The following is a 22,426-nucleotide window of genomic DNA, read 5'->3' on the forward strand; positions in this document are numbered from 1 at the left end:
TCTGTCCTCTTCAATTTCTTTCATAAGTGTTCTGTAGTTTTCAGTGTGTAGGTCTTTTACCTCTTTGGTTAGATTTATTTCTAGCTATCTTATTGTGCAATTGTAAGTGGGATTGATTCCTTGATTTCTGTCTGTGCTACTTCCTTACTGGTGTGTAGAAATGCAACAGACTTTTGTACCTTGATTTTATATCCTGTGACTTTGCTGAATTTGTGCATTACTTTTAGCAATTTTTGATGGACTCTTTTGGGTTTTTTATGTAGACAATCAAGTCATTTACAAAGAGTGAACATTTGACTTTTTCCGTGCTGGTTTAAATGTCGTTTATTTCTCTTTGTTGTTCCATTACTAAGGCTAGGACTTCCAGTCCTATGTTGAACGGTGGTGAGAGTGGACATGCCTGTCATGTTCCCGACCTTAGAGGAAAAGTTCACAGTTTTTCCCCATTGAGGATGGTATTAGATGTGGGCCTTTTGTATATGGCCTTTATGATAGTGAGATGTGTTCCTTCTATCCCTACTTTCTTGAGGGTTTTTTATTAAGAAAGCATGCTGTATTTTGTCAGATGCTTTTTCTGCATCTTTTGAAAAGATCATATGGTTCTTACCTTTTCTTTTATTAATGTGGTTTATTACATTGTTTGATTTGTGGATATTGAACCACCCTGCAGCCCAGGAATAAATCTCACTTGATCATGGTGAGTAATCCTTTTCATGTACTGTTAGATTCAGTTGGTGAGAATTTTTGGATCCATGTTCATCAGGGATATTGGTCTGTAATTCTCCTATTTAGTAGGGTTTTTGTCTGGTTTGGAGTTAAGGTAATGTTGACCTCATAGAGTTTGGAAGTTTCCCTTCCTTTTCCATTTTTGGAACAGTGTCAGAAGAATAGGTATGTATTCTTTAAATGTTTGGTGGAATTCCCCTGGGAAGTCATCCAGCCCTGGACTTTTGTTTGTTGGGAGATTTTTGATTACTGATTCACTTTCTTTGCTGGTTCTGGTCTGTTCAAACTTTTTATTTCTTCCTGTTTCAGTTTTGGTAGTTTATATGTTTTTAAGAATTATCCATTTCTTCCAGATTGCCTAATTTGTTGGCATATAATTTTTAATAATATTCTCTTATAATTGTTTGTATTTCTGCAGGGTTAGTTGTGATTGCCACTCTTTCATTCATGATTTTATAAATTTGGGTCCTTTCTCTCTCTCTCTCCCTCTCTCTCTTTTTTTTTTGATAAGTTTGGCCAAGGGTTTACCAATTAATTTTTCAAAGAACCAGTTCCAAGTTTTGTTGATCTACTTTAAAAAACATTCTATATAGGGATGCCTGAGTGGCTCAGTTGGTTAGGCAACTGTCTTCAGCTCAGGTCATGATCCTAGAGTCCCAGGGTTGAGTCCCACATCGTGCTCCCTGCTCAGCAGGGAGTCTGCTTCTCCCTCTGACCCTCCCCCTTCTCAAGCTCTCTCTCTCTCATTCTCTCTCTCTCTCTCTCTCTCAAATAAATAAAATCTTAAAATAAAGGAAAAAAAATAAAAAACATTTTATATCATTTATTTCTGCTCTAATCTTAATTATTTCCCTTCTGCTGGTTTTAGTCTTTATTTGCTGTTCTTCTTCCAGATACTTTAGATGTAGGGTTAGATTGTATAATTGAGATTTTCTTCTTGAGGAAGGCCTGCATTGCTATATATTTCTCTCTTATGACTGCCTTTGCTTCATCCCAAAGATTTCGGACTGTCATATTTTCATTTTTATTTGCTTCCATGTATTTTTTTAATTTTTTCTTTAATTTCCTAGTTAACCCATTCATTCTTTAGTAGCAGGATGTTCTTTAACCTCCATATATTTGTGGTTTTTCCAAATTATTTCTTGTGGTTGACTTTAACTTTCAAAAAGCATTGTGGTCTGATAACATACATGGTATGATCACAATCTTTTTCTACTTATTGAGGCTTGATTTGTGACCCAGTATGTGATCTTTTCTGGGGATTATCCTGTGTGCATTTGAAAAGAATGTTTATTTTTCTGCTCTAGGATAAAATGCTCTGAATATGTTTGTTAAGTCCATCTGGTTCAGTGTGTCATTCATAGCCCTTGTTTCCTTGTCGATCTGCTTTGATGGTCTATCCATTGCTGTGAATGGGATGTTAAAGTCCCCCACTATTATTGTATTATTGTCAATGTGTTTTTTAAGTTTGTTATTAGTCGATTTATGGATGTGGCTGTTACCAAGTTGGGGGCATAAATATTCACAAGTTTTAGATCTTCTTGTTGGATAGATCCCTTTATTATGATGTTGTACCCTTCTTCATATCTTATTACATCTCTTATTAAACCAGTCTTTGGTTTAAAATACTAGTTTGTCTGATATAAGTATGGCTACTCCAGCTTTCTCTTTTCATGTCTATTAGCATGACAGATGGTTCTCCACTGCCTCACTTTCAATCTGGAGGTGACTTTGTGAGATCTGAAGTGAATCTCTTGTTGACAGCATATCAGTGGGTCTTGTTTTTTTATCCACTCTGATACCCTCTATCTCTTGATTGGTCCTTTACTTTCAGAGTAATTATTGGTAGATATGAGTTTAGTGCCATTGTATTACCTGTAAAGTTGCTGCTCCTATACATTGTCTCTGTTCTTTTCTAGTCTTTGTTTCTTTTGGTCTCTCTTTGCCACTCAAAGGGTCCCCTTTACTATTTCTTGCAGAGCTGATTTAATTTTTCAAACTCCTTTAATTTTTACTTGTCTGGGAAACTCTTTATTTCTCCTATTCTGAATGACAGACTTGCTGGATAAAGTATTTTTGGCTGCATATTTCTCCATGATATTTGTTATGCTCCACAAATAAGTGAAACCATATAATAGTTGACTCTCTCTGCTTGACTTATTTCACTCAGCATAATCTCTTCCAGTCCGGTCCATGTTGCTACAAAAGTTGGGTTTTCATCCTTTCTGATGGAGGCATAATACTCCATAGTGTTTATGGACCACATCTTCCTTATTCATTCGTCTGTTGAAGGGCATCTTGGTTCTTTCCATAGTTTGGCGACCGTGGCCATTGCTGCTATAAACAATGGGGTACAGATGGCCCTTCTTTTCACGACATCTGTATCTTTGGGGTAACCCATTTAGTAGTTGAATACATCATGCCACTCCTTTCTGGCCTGCTAAGTCACTGTGGACAGGTCTGCTGCCAGTCTTATGTGTCTACCCTTGCAGGTTAAAGACCTTTTTCCCGTAGGTGCTTTCAGAATTCTCTCTTTATCTTGGTATTTTGTAGGTTTCACTGTGACATGTTGTCCTGTTGACCTGTTTTTGTTGATTTTGAGGGGAGTTCTCTGTGCTTCTTGGACTTGATCTGGGACACCTACAATACATATACTATTGTGCTTTGTGGAATCGCTGAATCCCCTAAGTCTATATTCAAGATCTATTAGTTTTCTTTCCCTCTTTTCAGACTCATTATTTTCCATAAATTTATCTTCTGTATCACCTATTTGATTCTCTACTTCTTCGTCCTCATTGTGATTATATCCAGTTGGTTTTGCTTCTCAGTTATAGCATTTTTTCCCTCCGCATGACTAGTTTTTAGATCTTTTATATCTGCAGCCAGGGTTTCTCTCTGGTGTCTTCTATGCTTCTTTCAAGCCCAGCTAGTATTCCTATGACTGTTGACTTAAATTCTTGTTCAGATATACTGCTTACATCTGTTTTAAACAAATCCTGGCTATGATTTCCTCTTGATCTGTGTTTTAGGGAGAATTTCTCCATCTTGTTATTATGTCTGGGTTTCTGTCTTTTGCGTATTATGAAAGCTTGTTATGTTTCCTGTTCCCGAGAGTAATACTGTATTAAGAAGGGGTTATATACTGTCCAGGGCCTGGCTCCTCAGGAAGTATTTCTGGTATATGCTGTGCATACCCTACTGTTGTGTTTTGACTGCTCTTTTCCACAGGTCAGTCCCCTACAGAGTTCCTCCTTGCTTGCATTGAGAATTGTTTGGATCTTTAACTAGGTGTGCTTTGATTTGCTTGTTAAGATAAGCCTGATTTTTAAAAAAAAAAAAAGTCCAGATCTAAGAAAAGAGAACAGGAAAGGGAACAAAAAAAGCAAAGGGATGAACAAAAAATTGTAATCTGATACCAAAGAAAAAGAAAAAAAATTAAAAGAAATCCTGGTTCTATTTTCACCAGAACTGCAGCTGATGCTTTAGAACACTCTATGATGGGTAGACTTGGTACATGCGGGGGGCCTGTGTTGGTCCTCTGGGAGAGAGGCGCACTGTGCAGGCTCACAGTCAGACGTGCCCTGGTAAAGATGCTCCTGCTGGGCGCAGAAGGTGTAGAGTTTGGTATAAGAAACTCCAGCCTCCACTGGAGCTGCTGTGTTTCTCTCTGAAGTCTGACTGTGCTAATGAGGGGTGGGGGTTGGAGGATGACATCATTCCACCCTCTCACCCCTGGGGAGGGGAACCTGGGGCTGCTGCTGTTCAGGAGGCCCTCACAGAAAAGGGAATAGTCTCCCCTCCTGTGTCCTAGACTTTTATCAGACTCCTGCCCTCAACCTGTCCATGCCCAGGCTGTGTTTTATCTCTGGCCAGTGGCTGGGATTCAAAACTCCAAATCTTAAAGGGCACAACAAGCCGTGGACCCACTTGCCTGCTCCAGAGGAAAGCCTTACAGTGCTGTACCTGGCACCATTCTGTCCTAGAAAAGCAGTCCCATGATGCTCAAACACGGTGCTTAGGTATATTGTGATGATCAGTGAAAAGCTGGGACCAGGTTATCTGCCCTCCATGCATGCCTTTGTACCCTGCTATTGAATGGGTCCTCAAAGGATCCCAGCAGGCCTTTTGTCCTTAGAGAGGCAATATACCCTCTTCCAAATGTATTCCAGGAAGGGGTGTGATCAGGACGCCTGGGTGGCTTAGTTGGTTATTAAGAGGTGGCTTTCAGCTCAGGTCATGATCCCAGAGTCCTGGGATCGAGTCCTGCAGCAGACTCCCTACTCAGTGGGGAATCAGCTTCTCCCTCTGCCCCTTTTTTCTGCTTGTGCTCTCTCTCAAATAAATAAATAAAATGTTAAAAAAAAAAATAAAAAAGAAGGAGCATGATCTCACCCAGGGCAACTGAGGGGATCCTCTCACCACAGCATGTTGTACAAACCCTGTGCGCTGATCTTTCTCCTGCTCTCTCCCTCTCTCCCTGACTTCAGTCCATGAAAATCACTCCCTACCTTTTGCGGCACCATAGCTTTTCTCTCTCCCAGTTCACAGCTCTGAACCACGCATCTGCCACATTCTCTCTCCCCAGTCATACAGATTCTTTTCTTTATCCACAGATCAATTTTCTAGTTGTTCAAAATGATTTGATATTGCTTTAGCTGTGTTCGAGGGACCAGGCAAGCCTAGGGTACCTGACTACTCTGCCATCTTAATTCCTCCCTTTGTCTGGCAACTTTCCATTTTTCACCTTCCTTTCCCTGTCCTTGTTTTTTCCCAGCATGCCCTCCTTCCTTCCACCTCAAACACCAGGTTCTTTCTCACCCACCACAAATGCTACAGAAGTCTTCATCAGCTCTGAAGAACTTCCCTTGATCTTGTAGTGCTCACATGCACTGGCCTATCCTTTTGCTACGGTATTTCCTGAAAAAGTAGTTTGGGATAGCCTTTTCAATTTTTTGTCCTCTTATTTCTCAAGTCAGTTCTTTCCTTTGAATCTCCCTCTAATATTCAATATTAGGAGTATTCAGTATTAGGAGTTAGTTTTGAACATGTTAATTTTTTTTAAAGATTTTGTTTATTTATTTGACAGACAGAGATCACGAGTAGGCAGAGAGGCAGGCAGGAGGGGTTGAGGGGAGCAGGCTCCTTGCTGAGCAGGGAGCCCAACGTGGGGCTTGATCCCAGGACCCTGGGATCATGACCTGAGCCGAAGGCAGAGGCTTTAACCCACTGAGCCACCCAGGCGCCCCAAACATGTTAAATTTAACATGGATTTTGCTGTCTTTATCCTTCATTGTCTTTGCAACACTAGACCCTTTCTGCTCTCCTCCACATATGACCCTTTCCTCCCTTGATTTTCAACATTCTCACATGCCTTTCCTTTTACCCATCACTCTCATGGCATATTCGTAATCTTTTGTAGTATCTTCATTTTGTTGTGGGTACCTTAGATGTTTTACACTGTTTTCCTTCCCCTAAGTTGACATCTTCACATCTGAAATGCATTAGACATCTCTCTGTGCAGCACAGCCACAGTATTCTTGCAGTGGAAAGTTCTAAGCATCATAAGAAATAGAGGTAAATGTGCTCTGAGAGTTTTGACAGAAGGGACTTCTGAGATTATGTTCCCTTTTGTTTTCTGCTTAAATTTTTGGTGTTAAGTAGTTAATTTATGATGTATAGAATTCTGCATAGAGAATAAAGGTCAAATCCACAGAGGAGTAAGGATCACCTATAAGGAATAAAGGACCGAAGCTGTGAGATAAAAGGCTCCCAACTTAAGCCCAGGGGAGATAATGGTGGCTTGAATAAGGGTGACAGCAGTGGTTATGGGTGAGATGTAGTCCATGTGGGGATGTGATTTTTTTTTTAATTTTATTTTTAAGTAAACTCTACACCCAGCTGGATCTCGAACCTACAACCCCAAGATCAAGAGTCACATATTCTGCCAACTGAGCCAGCCTGGCACCCCTAATTTTGGATGTGATTTGAGATCATTTTTGCCATAACGTGACATGTGAGAAAGAGAGGAATTAACAATGACTTCAAAGTTTTCTGTGTTTAGACTCTAGTAGGATGAAGTTGCTATTAACAGAGATGGGCAAGATCCTAGGGGAACAGGAGGGATTAGAAGTTACTTTTGGACACATTAACTTTAAAATGCCCATAAGAATTCAAACAGGGATGGAGTTTACCAAGAAGTAGTTACCAAACAATTTTTCTCTTATTTGGAGAACATTTGCTGATGTGTTAACAAATCATCATTAGTCTTGTGATCGTGAATTGTCTCTTCGAGTCCATGAAAACTGGAGTGTGGTTGACATACAAAGAGAAAGCGTACTATGAGGTTGGAATGATCCCACGGGTGCCAGCACCGGAGCAGTGCTCCTGAAGCTTCTTCCATCACTGCTTCCTTTGAGGTCCTAGTGAAATCTGTGGTTGCTTTTCCTCGATACGTACTCATGCACAGTGTCTCATGTGATATTTCAGGGGACTCAGGGATTTCTTTCTTCAGATTACTTAGCATCCATGCTAGATATGTCCAACCCAGGATTGCCTCTTTTAGGAGGCAGTGTTATGTGGTGTACACTTTCCACCATGACGTCCTGAGTCATAACCAGAGTGGTTTGCATGTGAAGAGTACTATTCTGTACCATGACCATAGTGACCTTCATGGGCCTCTTTTTCAGCCATGTAAGTGAAAGTCCTACTGGCACTTACACAGGGAAGTGAAATTGCTTTTTTGTTTTGTTTTGTTTTCCAATTAAATAGTGGTAGAGCTGAGCTTGAAGCTCATGGTAGTATTTTCCCAGTCTGCTTTTTTGATATATGTTCAGTATTTACGTCAGGTAAATTCTTTGGGAGTTGTATGAACCTGGGGAAGAATTATTTACATCTTTTTGTTTTTTCTATGACTTACCACAATTTGAAAATGCAAATGATCAAAACCACAACTGTTCACAGTGAATCAACCAGTATCAAAAACACTATCCATGAAATAATAATGTAAAGTATGAAAAGTTGTCAAACAAAATGTGTGATGTACTAGCATGAATGAAGCATGAAATTTTTATTTAAAAGGATAATAGAAAGTAATATAGGAGCCTTAGATAAGAAATTAAATCAAGGAAGATAAACTTTTACAGCAAAGGACCAGAAAGTATATATTTTAGGATTTATGAGTCAGATATCTGGTTGTTGTTGAAATTACTCAACACTGCATTATAACACAAATACAGTGATGAACATTATGTAAAGAAATGAGCATGATTGTGTTTCAAAAAACCTTATTTATGAAAATAGGACATGGGCTGAATTTGGCCTGTGGAATATCTTTTGTTCAGTATTGGGTTAAACTACCCATGGCAATTTGAGACAACTTATAAGTGATAGATATAGATAATATTTATTTATTTTTTAAGATTTTATTTATTAATTTGAGAGAGGGAGAAAGAGAGTACACGTGGTGGGTGAGGAAGAATGGGGGTCGGGGGGTGGAAGCAGAGCCCCCACTGAGCAGGAACCCGATGAGGGGCTTGATCCCTGGACTCCAGAATCATGACCTGAGCTAAAGGAAGATGCTTAACTGACTGAGCCTCCCAGGTGCCCCAGATATAGATAACTTTTAATAAGACAGCATTTTTTTTAAAGCTGTCTTCCCTACAGACTAAGCTAGGATTCCTGAGAGGTAACTCAGCAATCTTCTTGAGGTAGATTAGGGGTATTAAGATAGAGAATCTCATCGCCTCTTAACTACATATCACAGAATAGCTCAGTCTTAAATATTAGGATTTCAGGTAAATTTTACATGAAGAGGCATTTCACTGATAATTAAAATTTGAAAACTCTTGAGTTATAGCAAGTGGTAACTAAAATCTGTACAGTTTCTTTTTTATGTTCCCTTTACATAGGCAAAGCAAAATGGATCTTTAAAGTACAAATATCATTTGTACCCAAAAGTTTCTGTTTCATAGATAGCAAAATGAGATATATTGGGGGTAAAAGTTATATAAATAGTATCTGTGACAAATTATTAACCAATTATCTAAAATTTTACTTTTCAGATTTACATATATACACCATTAATAGATGAGCCATGCTTTGTCTTAATGGTTAGTTTGCTTGTGATATCAGTGCTTCCTCAAGTCCAGAGGAGATAATCTTCATTGATATTAGCTTTATGAAATAAGAGCACTGAAATAACACAAAAATATAGATGTCTCTTTAGTGATATTCAAATAGAATTATTTATACACTAATGTTAAACTTTTATGGGAGTGGGAAACTTCATGTATATCTATCCTGAGAGATCTATGCAAGCTCCTGAAGTTTTTGTATTAAAGTCCTTAGGTGTTTTGGAAGCTAAATTGTCTGCATGACGATACACAGAATCATTTGGGGCTTACAAAATAGTGATACTGGCATTTTAGGTTGATATAAATGAGAAAACATATCTATCATTTTTATGTACATGTGTATTGTTTTTTGCCTCATCCTGAATCTCTGTAAGAAAATCAATAAAAATTGCCTGCTGGGATTGTCTTAACACAGCTTACTTTTTTTGGACTATAAAGAAGGAGTCTGCTCACGTTAACATGCTGAAGTGATATTATGGTAAATTTTTGCTGATTTGAAAACAAAGAAATCTGTTACCTATTATGACCTCTAAACTTTAAATGTGTTCTGCTAAAAACATCCATATGCAGAAATCTGAAAAACAAGATGAGACATGATTAATCACCTCTCAGAAGAAGAGTTTGATAAAAGAATAATTATGTAACTCAGCTGTTTATAAGTTGAAACTAATACAGAAAAAAATATTTCAGGGAAAGATCTAGAGTTTATATTTTTATTGATTTACGTAAGCACTTATCTTCTGAGCTCTATAAAAATATGAACTCTTTCTGGCCAGAAATCTTTCTTTTACATGTGTGATATTTTATGACTAGGGTACTTACATCAAGAGAATTCATTGAATAGTGAAATATATTGATGATGTGTTTGGTGTCAGATAGAACTCTTGCTCCAAAGGACAGGAGAAATTTATCTTTCCATATTTATTTGCAAGGTATTCTCAAATAATTCTTCTGTTAGCACGTGACATACACATTAGCCTTGGACCCAAGAGGAAGTCCAAGATCACGGTGCTGGCAGATTCAGTGTCTGACGAGGACTTCCTGGTTCCTAGACAACCTTATTCTCATTGCATCTTCATATGTTAGATGAAACAAGGGAGCTCTCTGGGGTCTGTTTTATAGAGACATGAACTCATTCATGAAGGCTCCATTGTCATGACCAAATCACCTTCCAAACACTATCACCTATGATTTTCAACATATTTAGGGGAACTGTAGTCTGTATCCCATTTAGTATTGGTCTCTAAGTGGCTGCAAGAGGACATCACATTTTAGGTGAGGTAGCTCTTATGTGACTGAAGGCAGTTCTCTAGAGAAGGAGGCAGGTGTGAGCTGGTGGCAGATAAAACTCTGAATAGCTAGGAAATGTGTACCCTGGCCTTACCCACCATGCTAGCAAAAAGATTCTCCTGCATATTAGAAACAGGAAATAGGAACAGGAGTTAGTTCCTTCAAGAAGTACTGACAACCCAATAGCAACTCATGAGATAGAAAAAAATTTGAAAATTGACGCATGAAATTGAGGTCAGGTAACATTGGGATAGATTAGATATCCCCCACATTACTCCATAGCCCATTACAGAGTATTCCAGTACTGGCTCCTCATGAAGCTGACCTTGAGTCAACAAGAAAAAAAAGCTATATTTTATCAGGATATGCAATTGAAAAAGCAGGGACCATCAGCATTTTTACCATCTAATTCCGTAAACCACTAGTCTCTAGTGATTTAGAAAAGAGATAGCTCTTTTGCGAAAGCGCTGGGTAAATTCATGGTGAGCCTAATAAAGCTTTTAGAGAGCATTGACCATAGGGCCATCAACTTGAATGCAAAGAAGCTGTGGACTACAAAAGAAAGTACTTTTTGAACAACAAAGGTGTTTCAGAGAGTCTCACATTTTGGATATTAGTGTGTCTCAGTTTACTCTCAGGAAGGTTGACAGGAAAGAAGGATTTTGTGGTTTGTTTTCTGTTGAACAAATGGATGATTGTAGGACTGTAGCTCAACCTAGCTAACAGATTGCATCATTTCCATTGTATTTTCAGTCATCGCTAGCCTCCTGGCCCCCCTTACCGAGTCCATTAATACTTCCTCAGGTTTCACCGTCCAGTGGTTGCCCACCAGATGTTGGGCAGAGACTTCTAGCTAAACCCTACAGAGCGCATCAGATATCAAATGCTGCTTTTTTCGCGTTGGTGCTCTCTAGAAAAATTTTCGTGTTTTTCCTCTTCAGTACCATAATGCTACCTTTGACTGGGCGTTTTTGTCAACGAAGAAGTGTTTGAAATATGGAGGAAAGCTCGTGGGGAACAACTGTGATTTTGTTCCCGATATCACACTCATGTCTTTCATCCTCTTCTTGGGCACCTACACCTCTTCTATGGCTCTGAAAAAATTCAAAACTAGCCGTTATTTTCCAACCACGGTAAGTACCTGAGCTTCAAATACCTTTCACTGAATATATGCTGTATTAACAATAATACGATGTTACAGAATAAAAAAGTCTCCTGTAATTCAACTTTCACAATACAATTTTGTGCATTAAAACATTGATATCTAGTTTTTATCCATGTGTGTATTATGTATTTTTAATCTAATTAATGTCCAGCTTTGAAAAGACTTTCAAGAATTTTGCTCACATAATTCTGTCATAAATTCTATCATAATTCTTATTTTACTGAAGGAAAAAGTAGGATGTTTTCTAATATCTAAAAATGCATGAGTAAGAAAAGACCTTTTAAATCCATAGTTTTAAAGTACATAAGCAAACACTTTTCATACTAGCAAGGAATTTTGAGGTAGAATTTCTAATTCATGAGCTGTACATGTGGTAATTTAGTAGTTGAATTATGGGCTGTGGGAGTAAATTTATACCGGTATTGGTATAAGATAGGACCATCATCTGAGCCAAAATTTCCTTCCCATAATGATGAATGCTGTAGAACAGAAAAACAGATAATTGAGCTGGGTTGTGCAGACATCCTGTCTCCCGTTAATATGCTTGGGTGAACGTAAAGTCAAAACTGTGGTTCGTGGAGAGACTACAAGATAAGAGCAACATTTAGTTAATGGCGTTTTGTTTTTTTACCTGCAGAGTGAAACTAAGATAATCCTTTGCTTTGCAGTTCAGTCCTCAGTGTTTAGGATGCCAGTATTTCTTAGGTAATCTTGATTATACCTGATTTTTATCAAAGAGCTGCTCTTTGCAACCGGAATCTCATGAAATTTCTCCCCTTGTGTTTTGTGTGGAAAGAATGGAAAGGTTTTAGAAGACACAAGATAGAGTTGCTGAAATTACTTTCTTTAATTTCCTACAGAATGAAGCTTCATATATTCACACCTAGAAATTTTTTTTGACTTTTTCATATAAAAGTTGATTTTCTTATAAAATTGAAAATAAAAGGAAGGATTGATAATTGTTTTCAGTCTGTTTGAGCTGCTATAACAAAATACCATAGACTAGGTGGCTTATAAGCCACAGAAATTTATTCCTTATGGTTCTAGAGGCTGGAAAGTCCAAGGTCAGGTACCAGCAAGGTTGAGTAAGGGCCCTCCTCCTGGCTCATAGTCAGTCCCTTTTCACTGTGTCCAAGCACGGAGGAAGAGTTAGGGCTCTCCATCGGGCCTCTTTTATAAAAACACTAAACTTATTCATGAAGCCTCCACCCTTACTACCTAAGCACCTCCTGAAGGTACCACCTCCTAATACAATCTTTTTGGAGTGTTATGATCTCAACATAAGAACTTGATGGGGGACACAACACTAAGACCTTAGCAATAATGAGATGTCCCAAACTAGCTGGGCCAAGGAATGAAAAATTTTCACAAAGTGAAATGTAGAAGTATTCAACTTAATGTGTCTAAAACAGGTGTCGCAAAATGATGGTCAACAGGCAGAATTTAGCCTGTGGCCATTCTTCATTTAGATCATAGTGTATATAAACACACACACATGCACCTGCTTGAGGCCTTAGATAGAACCTGTACTTTTCAGGTAGTTACTGTCCTCATAACTCTCAATTATCTAAGACTTGCCTGCTCTGTATGTTCAGATTAATTGCCCATCCTGGAAGATATTTGAGCTCGTAACACTAGTTCACACTTGGGGAGACATGCTAACTCAATCCACCTCTTCAACTGTGTAGTGTTGTGTAGGCCAGATGTCTTGGGTAAAATGTCTTTGAGGATGATTTCTTCTTCCCTGTTGAGGTTTTTCCTTATTAGTTAATTCATTAGAACTTTCTCTCTCTCTCTTGTTGGCTCACATCTTGGGAATTATCACCCTTTTTATCTCTTCCATTTGCTAAAGTTGGAAATTATATAGACACAGCAGGTGAAAAGTAGAAAATTTCTGAAGCAATTGTAAGTTGTAATTTGCAAAATAAGCTAGTTTTGACCTTAAGATGAATAAAGATCATTTCAACTGCCTATGTAGGCATCACCTTTTTCTTCCAACAAGAACTCCCAAACTAATAACAGCTCTTCAGACTTAAAGGAAATTTCCCCTTATAAGAGCACAAGTGGTCATTTCTCAGTGTTGATAAATACTGCTGAGAAATTCATGAGCATATGAAAATAGAATAATGATGGTATTCTGGTTATTCAATCCCTATGAAGAGGTTTCCCGGCATAGTTTAGAATTGTGTATAGCAATCATAAAATAAGCAGGAAAAAATATATGTGATTTCTGAGGAGCTATGTTGAGGTATATAGGCTTCAGACTGTCATCTCTCCTACTCACTTTATATTTATAGCTAAACAGTAGCAATCCATACACAAATTCATAAATTCATGCACGACTAATAACATATTTTTCGCTCTTTTACTTGCCAAAATAAGTTTGAATTTAAGCTGTCATTTAGAAGGGTGGTCTCTATAGGCAGGAACTGATAGGTTAACTGACTCTTATGCTTACAGATTACGTTCTACAGTTACAACTTCTATGCTTAAACAGAGTAAATTAGACAATCCTCGACTGCTGTGACAAGAATCAACCAGCTGTTACGACTTCCTCGCTCACACCAACCGTTCACACGAAACAGAACTCTAATGCTGGATGGCAGTGCCCTTGTCGTACAAAATACCCTCTTTTCCTTTAGCTGGCCCAGCCATCTGTCTTTTGCATGCTCATTTCTAAACATTTGCAGGTTAGTTCAGACTGTAAACTGCTAGAAAACTGTTTTACTTCTATAGGATTCCTCACATTGGTTACCACAATCCTGGACGCAGACTCAGTACTTCATCCTTGATGACTGGTGGGATGCAGTGAAGCAGAGATGAATGCTGCGTTTCATGGACAAAGTGCAGATGTGAGAACCCAGAAGCTGTAGAATGTAGTACTAGCACTGCCGTTCACTGACAGTGTTAGTTACATGGTTTTTCTTTCCACATTTGAACAGACTCATCTTCCTGTATTCCTTATCTCAGCTGATAATATCATCTATCCTCACAGCCACCCAAGATCAAAATCTCAGGATCATAATTTGTCGATCAGTGAGTCTCAGCAGGAAATAAATTAGACACTTGGATGGGATGATTAGAAAGGTCCACTAAAGCATTATTTACAAAAGTGCAGTTAGGTTTAGGGGATCCACAAGGGAGAGTATAGTGTCCAGTACTCATAACAGTGGGGTTGTTACTATCTATCCCTGGCCCAAATGTTGTGCCAAAGGAGTGGTTGCTGGAACCCAGAAGAAGAGAAAAGTCTGGAGAAATCTGTCCTGGGAGCTGCTGTGACCTTGGACTGAGCAATGTCACCAGCCTGAGGCAACCTCATAGCCATAAAGCCTAGGGAATAAGTACCTTGATCTCTCTTTTCCCTCTGATGGCCTTCCCACACTGCCCCAGGCTAAACCCAGCTGGAGAGCAAGGGAACCTACTGAAGACCACGCAGGCCCATCTCCCAAAGCACGAGCATGGTGACAAGGTATACGAAATAGATCTGGTGTGACAAAAGATGATATTTCTTACATTTACCTCTTCAAGTTTTTTTTTTTTTCAATCAAATTAAACTTGTCACAGTCCCCTTGGTTATCCTGCTCAAATCTCTGTCCCTTATACTGACATTTCTATTCCCCTAGTTCAGTCAGTGACCTACTTCAGTCATTACCTTGGCCAAGACCAGGGTCAGTTATCCATACTTTCTCTCCCTCAGGAGGCTAGTGGCAGTCCATCAGTATGAGCACTTGAGGTAAAAGAGTCTGTTAGCCTGCCTGTCAGGAATTTAATTGTACATCAGGGACGTCCAGAGAGCCCTAGTGCCAAGGGGAATGTGAATGGAATACCAGCACTCCACTTCCTGTGTTCTTCGCACTCCCTATTCTTTTTAGAGGGGTGCATCAGACTGTTACCTCATATGACCCCATGCAGTTACTGGTCTGTTACATCAGCCTCAAGTCTTTGGTCAAAAAGACTTGAGGCTTTTGGCATCAGAGCTTTCTATAGAGAGCATCATTTGTGATCTTCTGAGGCACACGGCGCAGGGCATCAACCTGAAATGCTCTTCCAGAGTGCCCCGCCAACAAGTGATCATATGCCACCCCCGCCTCTCTGCTGGTAAAGCGGAAGCAGTAGCTTAGTGCAGGAGTGTAATTAGCAGTAGATTGTGATTAGTGATAGTAGTACTCATAAAGCTGTAGAACTTCTGAATTAGGCAAAATTTATGGGTACTTTGATATATAGACAAATATAGCGTGGCCGGCTGATGCATATAATTGACATGAAAATGTCTTTCTTAAGGAACCACTTAATTTCATCTTTTCCCCCCCTGTTAGAATAAGTAACAGTTTTGACCCTCATGTAAATTGATATATTGGTAGGATTTCTTTTTTTTTTTTCTTTTCTACTTTTCTTTTTATTTCTCCTCTTCCCTTCTCTCTCTCTGTCTCTCTTTCTTTCTTTGAAGAGAAAGAGAGCGAGAGGAAGGGCAAAGGAAAGGGGGAGAGAGAATCTTAAGCAGGATCCATGCCCAGCAAAGTTGGGGCTTGATTTCATAACCCTGAGATCATGGCCTGAGCCGAAATCAAGTCAGATGCTTAACCGACTGAGCCACCCAGGTGCCCCAAGATTCTTTGTTTAATATGCCTTCTGATTGCTGTTGTTAGCTAAATAAAATAAATTCCAGGTAACATCAACAGCTGTGACACTTTCCACACTTTATTTAGATGACACTTGAGCAGAAGGTTCTTTGATATCCTTAAAAAAAAAGTATTCTATAATTAATTAGTATACCCATTCAATATTAAAAAAAAAAAGATACCGTGACCCTAATGTGTGCTTAATACAATACTAGGATACAAAGACAGGTAATTCATGTGCCTGGCCTCTAATAGGAACTAAGTATATATTTGTTGAGTAAGTTAGATTTTTGGGTTTTCAAATGAGTGTGCCTCGTTTTGATTCTTCTGCTCCATTCATGCTTACTATCTTCTGAGGAATCCCACTTTGATGCTTTCCTGTCTCCTAAGTATATGGTGGTCTTTGAGGAACTGGCTTTATGGATGAGAATAAAAGTACAGGACTTCAGGGATTTCAACAGAAATATAATGAGCATTATAGTTAGGTGACACATTTCGTTTTTATCCATGTGAAACACAGTCTAGAATTCCACAATTTGCTGTATTTCCATGACTGATAGTTGACATTTTGGCCTGTGACAGTTCTATTAAAGTTGGATGTATTTAGTTGGTAAACAATTCTTCAGAGGAATCAGGTGACATCCCTATTTGTTTTCCTTTTCTTCCAGAAACTCTCTGGTGAATGGGAAAAACTATCATATCAAAACAAATAACGTATCCAAAAATTAGGAAGAAATAAAGGGCAGGGATTCTCTGTCCCATTCTAGTGTTAGTAATGCTGGGTAACGTCTGGCTGGTTCTTGCGGAAACATCAGACCACATCATTGCATTGAAGCTAATACACAAAATAACTTTGTTGTCAGTGAAGGTGAATGAGGTTTTCAAATTCTTGTACTATTTTGTACCAAGGAATATAATTTTCAAAGTCAAATTTGTTTAATCGAAAATTGATTTTCATATTTTTTTCTTAAGAGTGCAAAGGGATATTTGATTATAAGTTCAACTCAACCTCTTAAACATTTAACAAAGTTTATAAATACTTCAGTTCATATGGATATATGGCAAAAAAGGCAGCCATCCTGAAATGAGCCCTAAGAAAAATAAGGTTGGGAGCGCTGATCAACCAAGTGTTTTTTGAGAGCTTTTAATGTTGACACTCAAGCAGTCTATGGATACTAATTTTGACCCTGGTACTTTGTGGTCCTAAACACTTTCAGCTTACTTGCCCATCAGAGAAAAGTCATCAGCATTGAAATCCATTCTTTAACACAAAATGGCCTCCTGGTCCATTTCCAGATTGTCTCGTTTATACATATGACTTAATTATTCTCTTTAAAATTTCAATTTTTATACCTTAATATAATTATAAAATCACCTTTCTTCTTAACTCTTCTTTCTTTTTTTAAGATAATTTATTTATTTTAGAGGCAGAGCAAGCTGTGCAGTGCGGGAGAAAGGCAGAGGGAGAGAGGGAATCTCAAACTCCCACTGAGTGCAACGCCAGGGCAGGGCTCAATCCCCTGAACATTTATTTATTTTTTTTTTAAAAATTTTTATTTTAATTTTTTAATTTATTTGACAGAAAGACAGGAGAGAGGGAACACAAGCAAGAAAAGTGTGAAAGGGGAAAGCAGGCTTTCTGTGGAGCAGGGTGCCTGAGAGGGGCTTGTTACGAGGACCCTGGGATCATGACCTGAGCCCAAGGCAGATGCTTAACCCACTGAACCACACAGGCACCCCTGGAACTCTTTATTATAATGTTTTTGGGGGAATATATCAAAAGATCCTATTAGAGGGCTAAGAAATTTTGATAATTGGGTCTTAATCATTGCCTTTTAGTGTTAGGACTTCAAATACCATCTAGTCCAATACTGTCTCTTACTCCTGACAAGGAGTCATCTGTGTGCTGCTTGAATGCCTCCTAGAATAGGAACTCATATCTCTGAAGGCATTCCTGATAGAAACACAGATCTTCCCTGCCACAGCCTCTGTCTGCGGGGTCTGCCTTTGCCCTCGGAAGCTACACCGAACAAGTCAGTCATTCTTCCCTGTGACAGATTTCACATATTTGAAGACAGGTCTCCCAACAACTTCTTGAGGCCTACCCTCATTTTATATGCAATGTTTTTCAGAATCCTGTTCCTCTGGCTACCCATCTCTGGATCAGCTCCATATTTTCACTTTCTACTTAGAATATAGTGGCCAGATTGAGACACAGCATGTCCCATGGGATTTGATCATTTGCTTCTCACATACACTTACTAGGGTTTTTTGTTCTGCTGCTCAGTTTTGAAGCCGGATGCAGGAAGAGGCCCGAGTGGGCTGAGGTCTCACTAGCATTCCTGCTGAAAGACTTCGTAGGCCTACTCCCCTCTGTTCCATGCTTGGAAAAACAATTTTTTTAAACGTAGACTTCCATCGGGAAGCTCTAAGCACCACCCAGAGGAAGTGCCCAATCCAATTCCCTTCTTTGTTCCCTGGATCTCTGACTCTAGAATTCACAGCATTAAAATCCTGGATCCTAAGTCAGACTTTCCTTTTATTGAATTCTAACTATAGTGGGTATTATTGATTCAAAGTACAGCATATTATGATTGCTATACTGATATCAATGCTTTTTTTTTTTTTTTTTTTTTTTAATAGTGCTCTGCTTGGACTGGTAGAGGGGAATCAAATTTCAAAATTCTCATGGTATTTTGTGCCTTTTCATGGTTGCCAAAAGGCACATATTTGTCTGGTATACTTTTTCTCATCTACAATAAATGCTTTTTTCCACTGTTGTTTAGCAGTTTCCAAGCACCAGCGTCGTGAGAAGAATTGACATCATGAGTTCATTTTTTATCGAGAACCCACAGGGTGCCTGCTGCTGTCCTTGTCTCTGTAACAGCCCCATCCATTGAGAGCTGCTCTGCAGGCCCCCAGCCTGTCCCTGCTTAACTTAGGAGCAGCTGCAGCCCTCGCAAAGTGAAAACCAAATGTCCTCTGGGCTTCAGAGAAACCAAATTCATTTTTTCCTCCTGTAAATGAACTGGCTTTTCCCTGCTGGTGTCTCCATGATTAGGACTCTCTTAATAATTAATAAGTACCATCCTTCATGAAGAGTCTGTTTATAGTAGTTTATTAGGTTGGTTTTGCCCCAGAACAAGAGAACAAACAGTGTATGGTTATTTGAACTTCTCTTCCCATCTGTGTAATTTCTTTTTTGCTTTGATAGTTTAAATATGTAAGCTTGTTTCTTAGTGTTTCTTATGAGATTAGTTGAGATACTTGATAATTAATTTTGTAGAGAACAGAAATATTTTTCTCCTCGTCATTCTTATAATTTAAAAAATGGTAAATAAAAATAAAAGTGCTCAAAACCAGTTGATATAAAAGGATCTTAGTTGAAACACACTTTTCTTTGCCTTATTCATTGATAGAGGTAGGAATTTTCTTACATTTTAGCACATCTGTATACCATTAAAAAAATAAACTTTTTTTTTTTTTTTTTTTGCGAGCCCTTGCTATATATGAGTTGTGTTAATTTGTGTTTCACTCAGATTGTCATAGTTTATATTCCTAGGATACTGAAGTTTGAATCTGGAGGGACTTCGTGTTTGGCTGGAAGGACATCCACAAGTTGGACAGACACAAGTCTGTCCAAGCTAGATTTGAAAACTCCCGAAACCACAGGATTAAGTATGAAATCTTGTGGAAACAGGTTTCTCATGAAAACTCTGGCACTTCTAATCATTACCAAGAAGAGCTAGAAGGGAATTAGGAACTATGGGTTTCTAATTTGATTTCTTTATTTATATGTTGGCACATAAAAGGTAGTTGTTTTGGAGTTGTTGAAAGAGCTCAAGTTTGATGAAAATGGAAAGTAAAATAAACAGAATGCATGAAGGGAAATTCATGTATTTTTTTTTTCTAAATGTGTTTAGAAATGTGAGAAGGACCTCAAGAGAGTGATTCTTATCTCCTTAAAGTCAAAGCTCTTGTTCACAGGTCCTAGAGTATATTTAGTCAAAGCTATATTTACTGAGCACTTGACATTTTTAGGGTACTTTATAGTTCTACTGTCAGTTTTCCCTTGTTCAAATTAAAGTTTAATTTTAGTATAGGGTAAGAGTTGAACAGTCTACTAAAATAGCACCCTACCTGCCTACTTCAATTACAGGATTTGGAGTTGAATACAGAAGTATTCTGGGAAAAACCTATTTCCTTACTATGAAGTTTAAACCGGATCTAGTATCTTAGAAATGCATGTCTGATCATAAACACTCTCCAGGAGTGATTTCTGCTGTAACTGAACTGTACTATACAGTTTAAGGAAAAGGAAGGGGAAACAGAAGTGAATGTTTTATATGGAACATATCACCCTGGCTGTGATTTTTAATGAGGCTAAGCAATATCATTAATAAAGTAGCTTTCCCCCCATAAATTTAAAGTAGTATTGTCCTAAATCTTATTAATATTTGTCTCTTAAGCTAGTTTTACACCATAAATATACATAAGTGCCACATTTGACAAGAATACCATTGCTGAGGGTTTCTCCCAAATACATGGTATTTCATCCACACACACACACATATATATATATTATATTTCTTCCACAAATATATATTCATGTGTATTAGTTTGGTAAACTGATAACTAAAATAGATTATTTATTTTAGTTTCCTATAGATGGTATGTCAAATTATTACAAATATGAGGGTTTAAAACAACGTAAGTTTATTGTCTTAAGATCTGGAGGTCAGAAGCTTTTTGGGCCTCAGTGCTCTAAAGTCCAGGTGTTGACAGGGCTGTGTCTTTTCAGGAGGCTCTGAGAGAGAATACATTCCCTTGCCTTTTTCAGCTTGTAGAGCCTGCCCACATTCCTTGGCTCATGGCCCCTTCCTCCATCTTCAAAGCCAGCAATGACCAGTTGAGTCTTTCTCACAGTGCATCACTGAGACACCGACTCTTCTGCTTCCCCTTTTCATTTATGAGAATGCTGGTGATTACATTGTACCTACCAGAATAATCTTGGATCATTTCCCCAATCTCAAGGTCATCTGATTAGCAACCTTAATTCTGTATGTGTACTAATTCCTTCTAACCACACAACATTACATATTCATAGGTTCCAGGAAATAGGATATTTATTTACATCCTTAAGGGGGCATTATTTTGCCTACCACACGATCTGACCTAAATTTTAACATGACTATTCTGGGTTACCTTGACAATGTACTGAAGGGAGGCGGGCAAGTATAGAATCAGGAAGATAAGATAAGCAGGAAACCACAGGAGATAAAATGGTACCTTGGACAGGAGAGCAGTGGGGGTGGTGAGAATTGACAGCATCCTGAAAGGTAATTTGCTGACCTATGAGATGTAGGATATGACAGAAAGAAGAGTTATGCAAGTCGTTCAAAGTTTTTGGCCTTAGCCATAGAAAAAAATTAAAGGCCATTAATTAAGATGGAGAGAACTACTGAAAGCAGGTTTAGGACTCCAGTGTTCAGTTTATGGAAGGGTAAGAATGAGTCTAATGTCTCAGGTGTCTGGTAGTGATTCCAGTCACATAGGTCTGTTCCCTTGCAGGGCCAGCGGTAGAAGGCCCCCTAGGGCTTTCTACTAGGGAACTGGAGATTGATCCATTTGCTACCCTCTCCTTCCCTTCTGTTTATGAGAAAGAGGAGCACTGTCTTGTTAATAACTATTCCCCTTTTTGGAACAACTTCTAGCATGTCTAAATTGTCAACAAATTGGATTTACTGGATAAGGACTGGGAGGGTGATAAAAAAGAGAGAGATAACTTCTTTTTTGCCTTTGCAAAAAGACCTCTGGTCTTCCCATGATTTATAACCTACTTGACTGGAGAGATTGTTGTAACATCTTATTATGTTCTTGAACCTGTTTCATATGACCATCTTTGCCAGACCATTCTGAACTGCCCATGTCAACACTTACTTGCACAAAGCTTAAGAGATGGGAGTTTCCCCCCAGTACTGAGCCCTGGGAAACATCCTTTTTCTGCAGGGGTTCCAAATACTTCCAACCAAAATCAGCTGAGTGGCAGTTCCATATTATTACTGGGCTTTTATATCTTGTTTCTTGGAATTGATGATCCCTTCTAAAGACCTCCTGATGGTAGATTATTTAGTTTTTCCAGTTGTTTCTGCAGCCAAAGAGGTCTCATGGAATTTGAAATAATAACAGTTAACATATATTAGGAGAGTTTATTATGTTCCAGATGTTATGTTAAGCACTTTCATGGCTTATCTTATTTAATTCTTTATAATGCACTGGTAAGGTTGTAGGGATTATTTTGGCTACATTTTGCAGATGGGAGTCGTTGAAGCTAAGAAAGGCTAGATATTTACAGATAGGAAACAAATGTGCTAGAGTTCCAACCCAGAAACTATATTCCAACCCAGAAACCTGCTGCACTATATTTTTCTCCCCAGATTGATCCCTGCCCTCTTTTTGTGCTTGACATTATTGTGCAGTTGGTGTTAATTTGC

At 38.5% G+C, this 22,426-nt stretch overlaps 1 protein-coding gene across 4 annotated transcripts in view; it reads left to right on the forward strand.

The window, feature by feature from the left end:
- The window catches only part of SLC4A4 (solute carrier family 4 member 4), a 345,711-nt gene that overhangs the window by 284,037 nt on the left and 39,248 nt on the right, over positions 1 to 22,426 (forward strand). For all 4 annotated transcript variants that reach the window (XM_032334538.1, XM_032334539.1, XM_032334536.1 and 1 more), the window contains exon 16: positions 11,090 to 11,281. In XM_032334538.1, the coding sequence (XP_032190429.1) occupies positions 11,090 to 11,281 (192 nt within the window). The remainder of the gene's footprint in view (positions 1 to 11,089; positions 11,282 to 22,426) is intronic.

This window comes from Mustela erminea, chromosome 2 (genome assembly GCF_009829155.1).
Source record: "Mustela erminea isolate mMusErm1 chromosome 2, mMusErm1.Pri, whole genome shotgun sequence".
In the NCBI taxonomy this organism is placed as follows: Eukaryota; Metazoa; Chordata; class Mammalia; order Carnivora; family Mustelidae; genus Mustela; species Mustela erminea.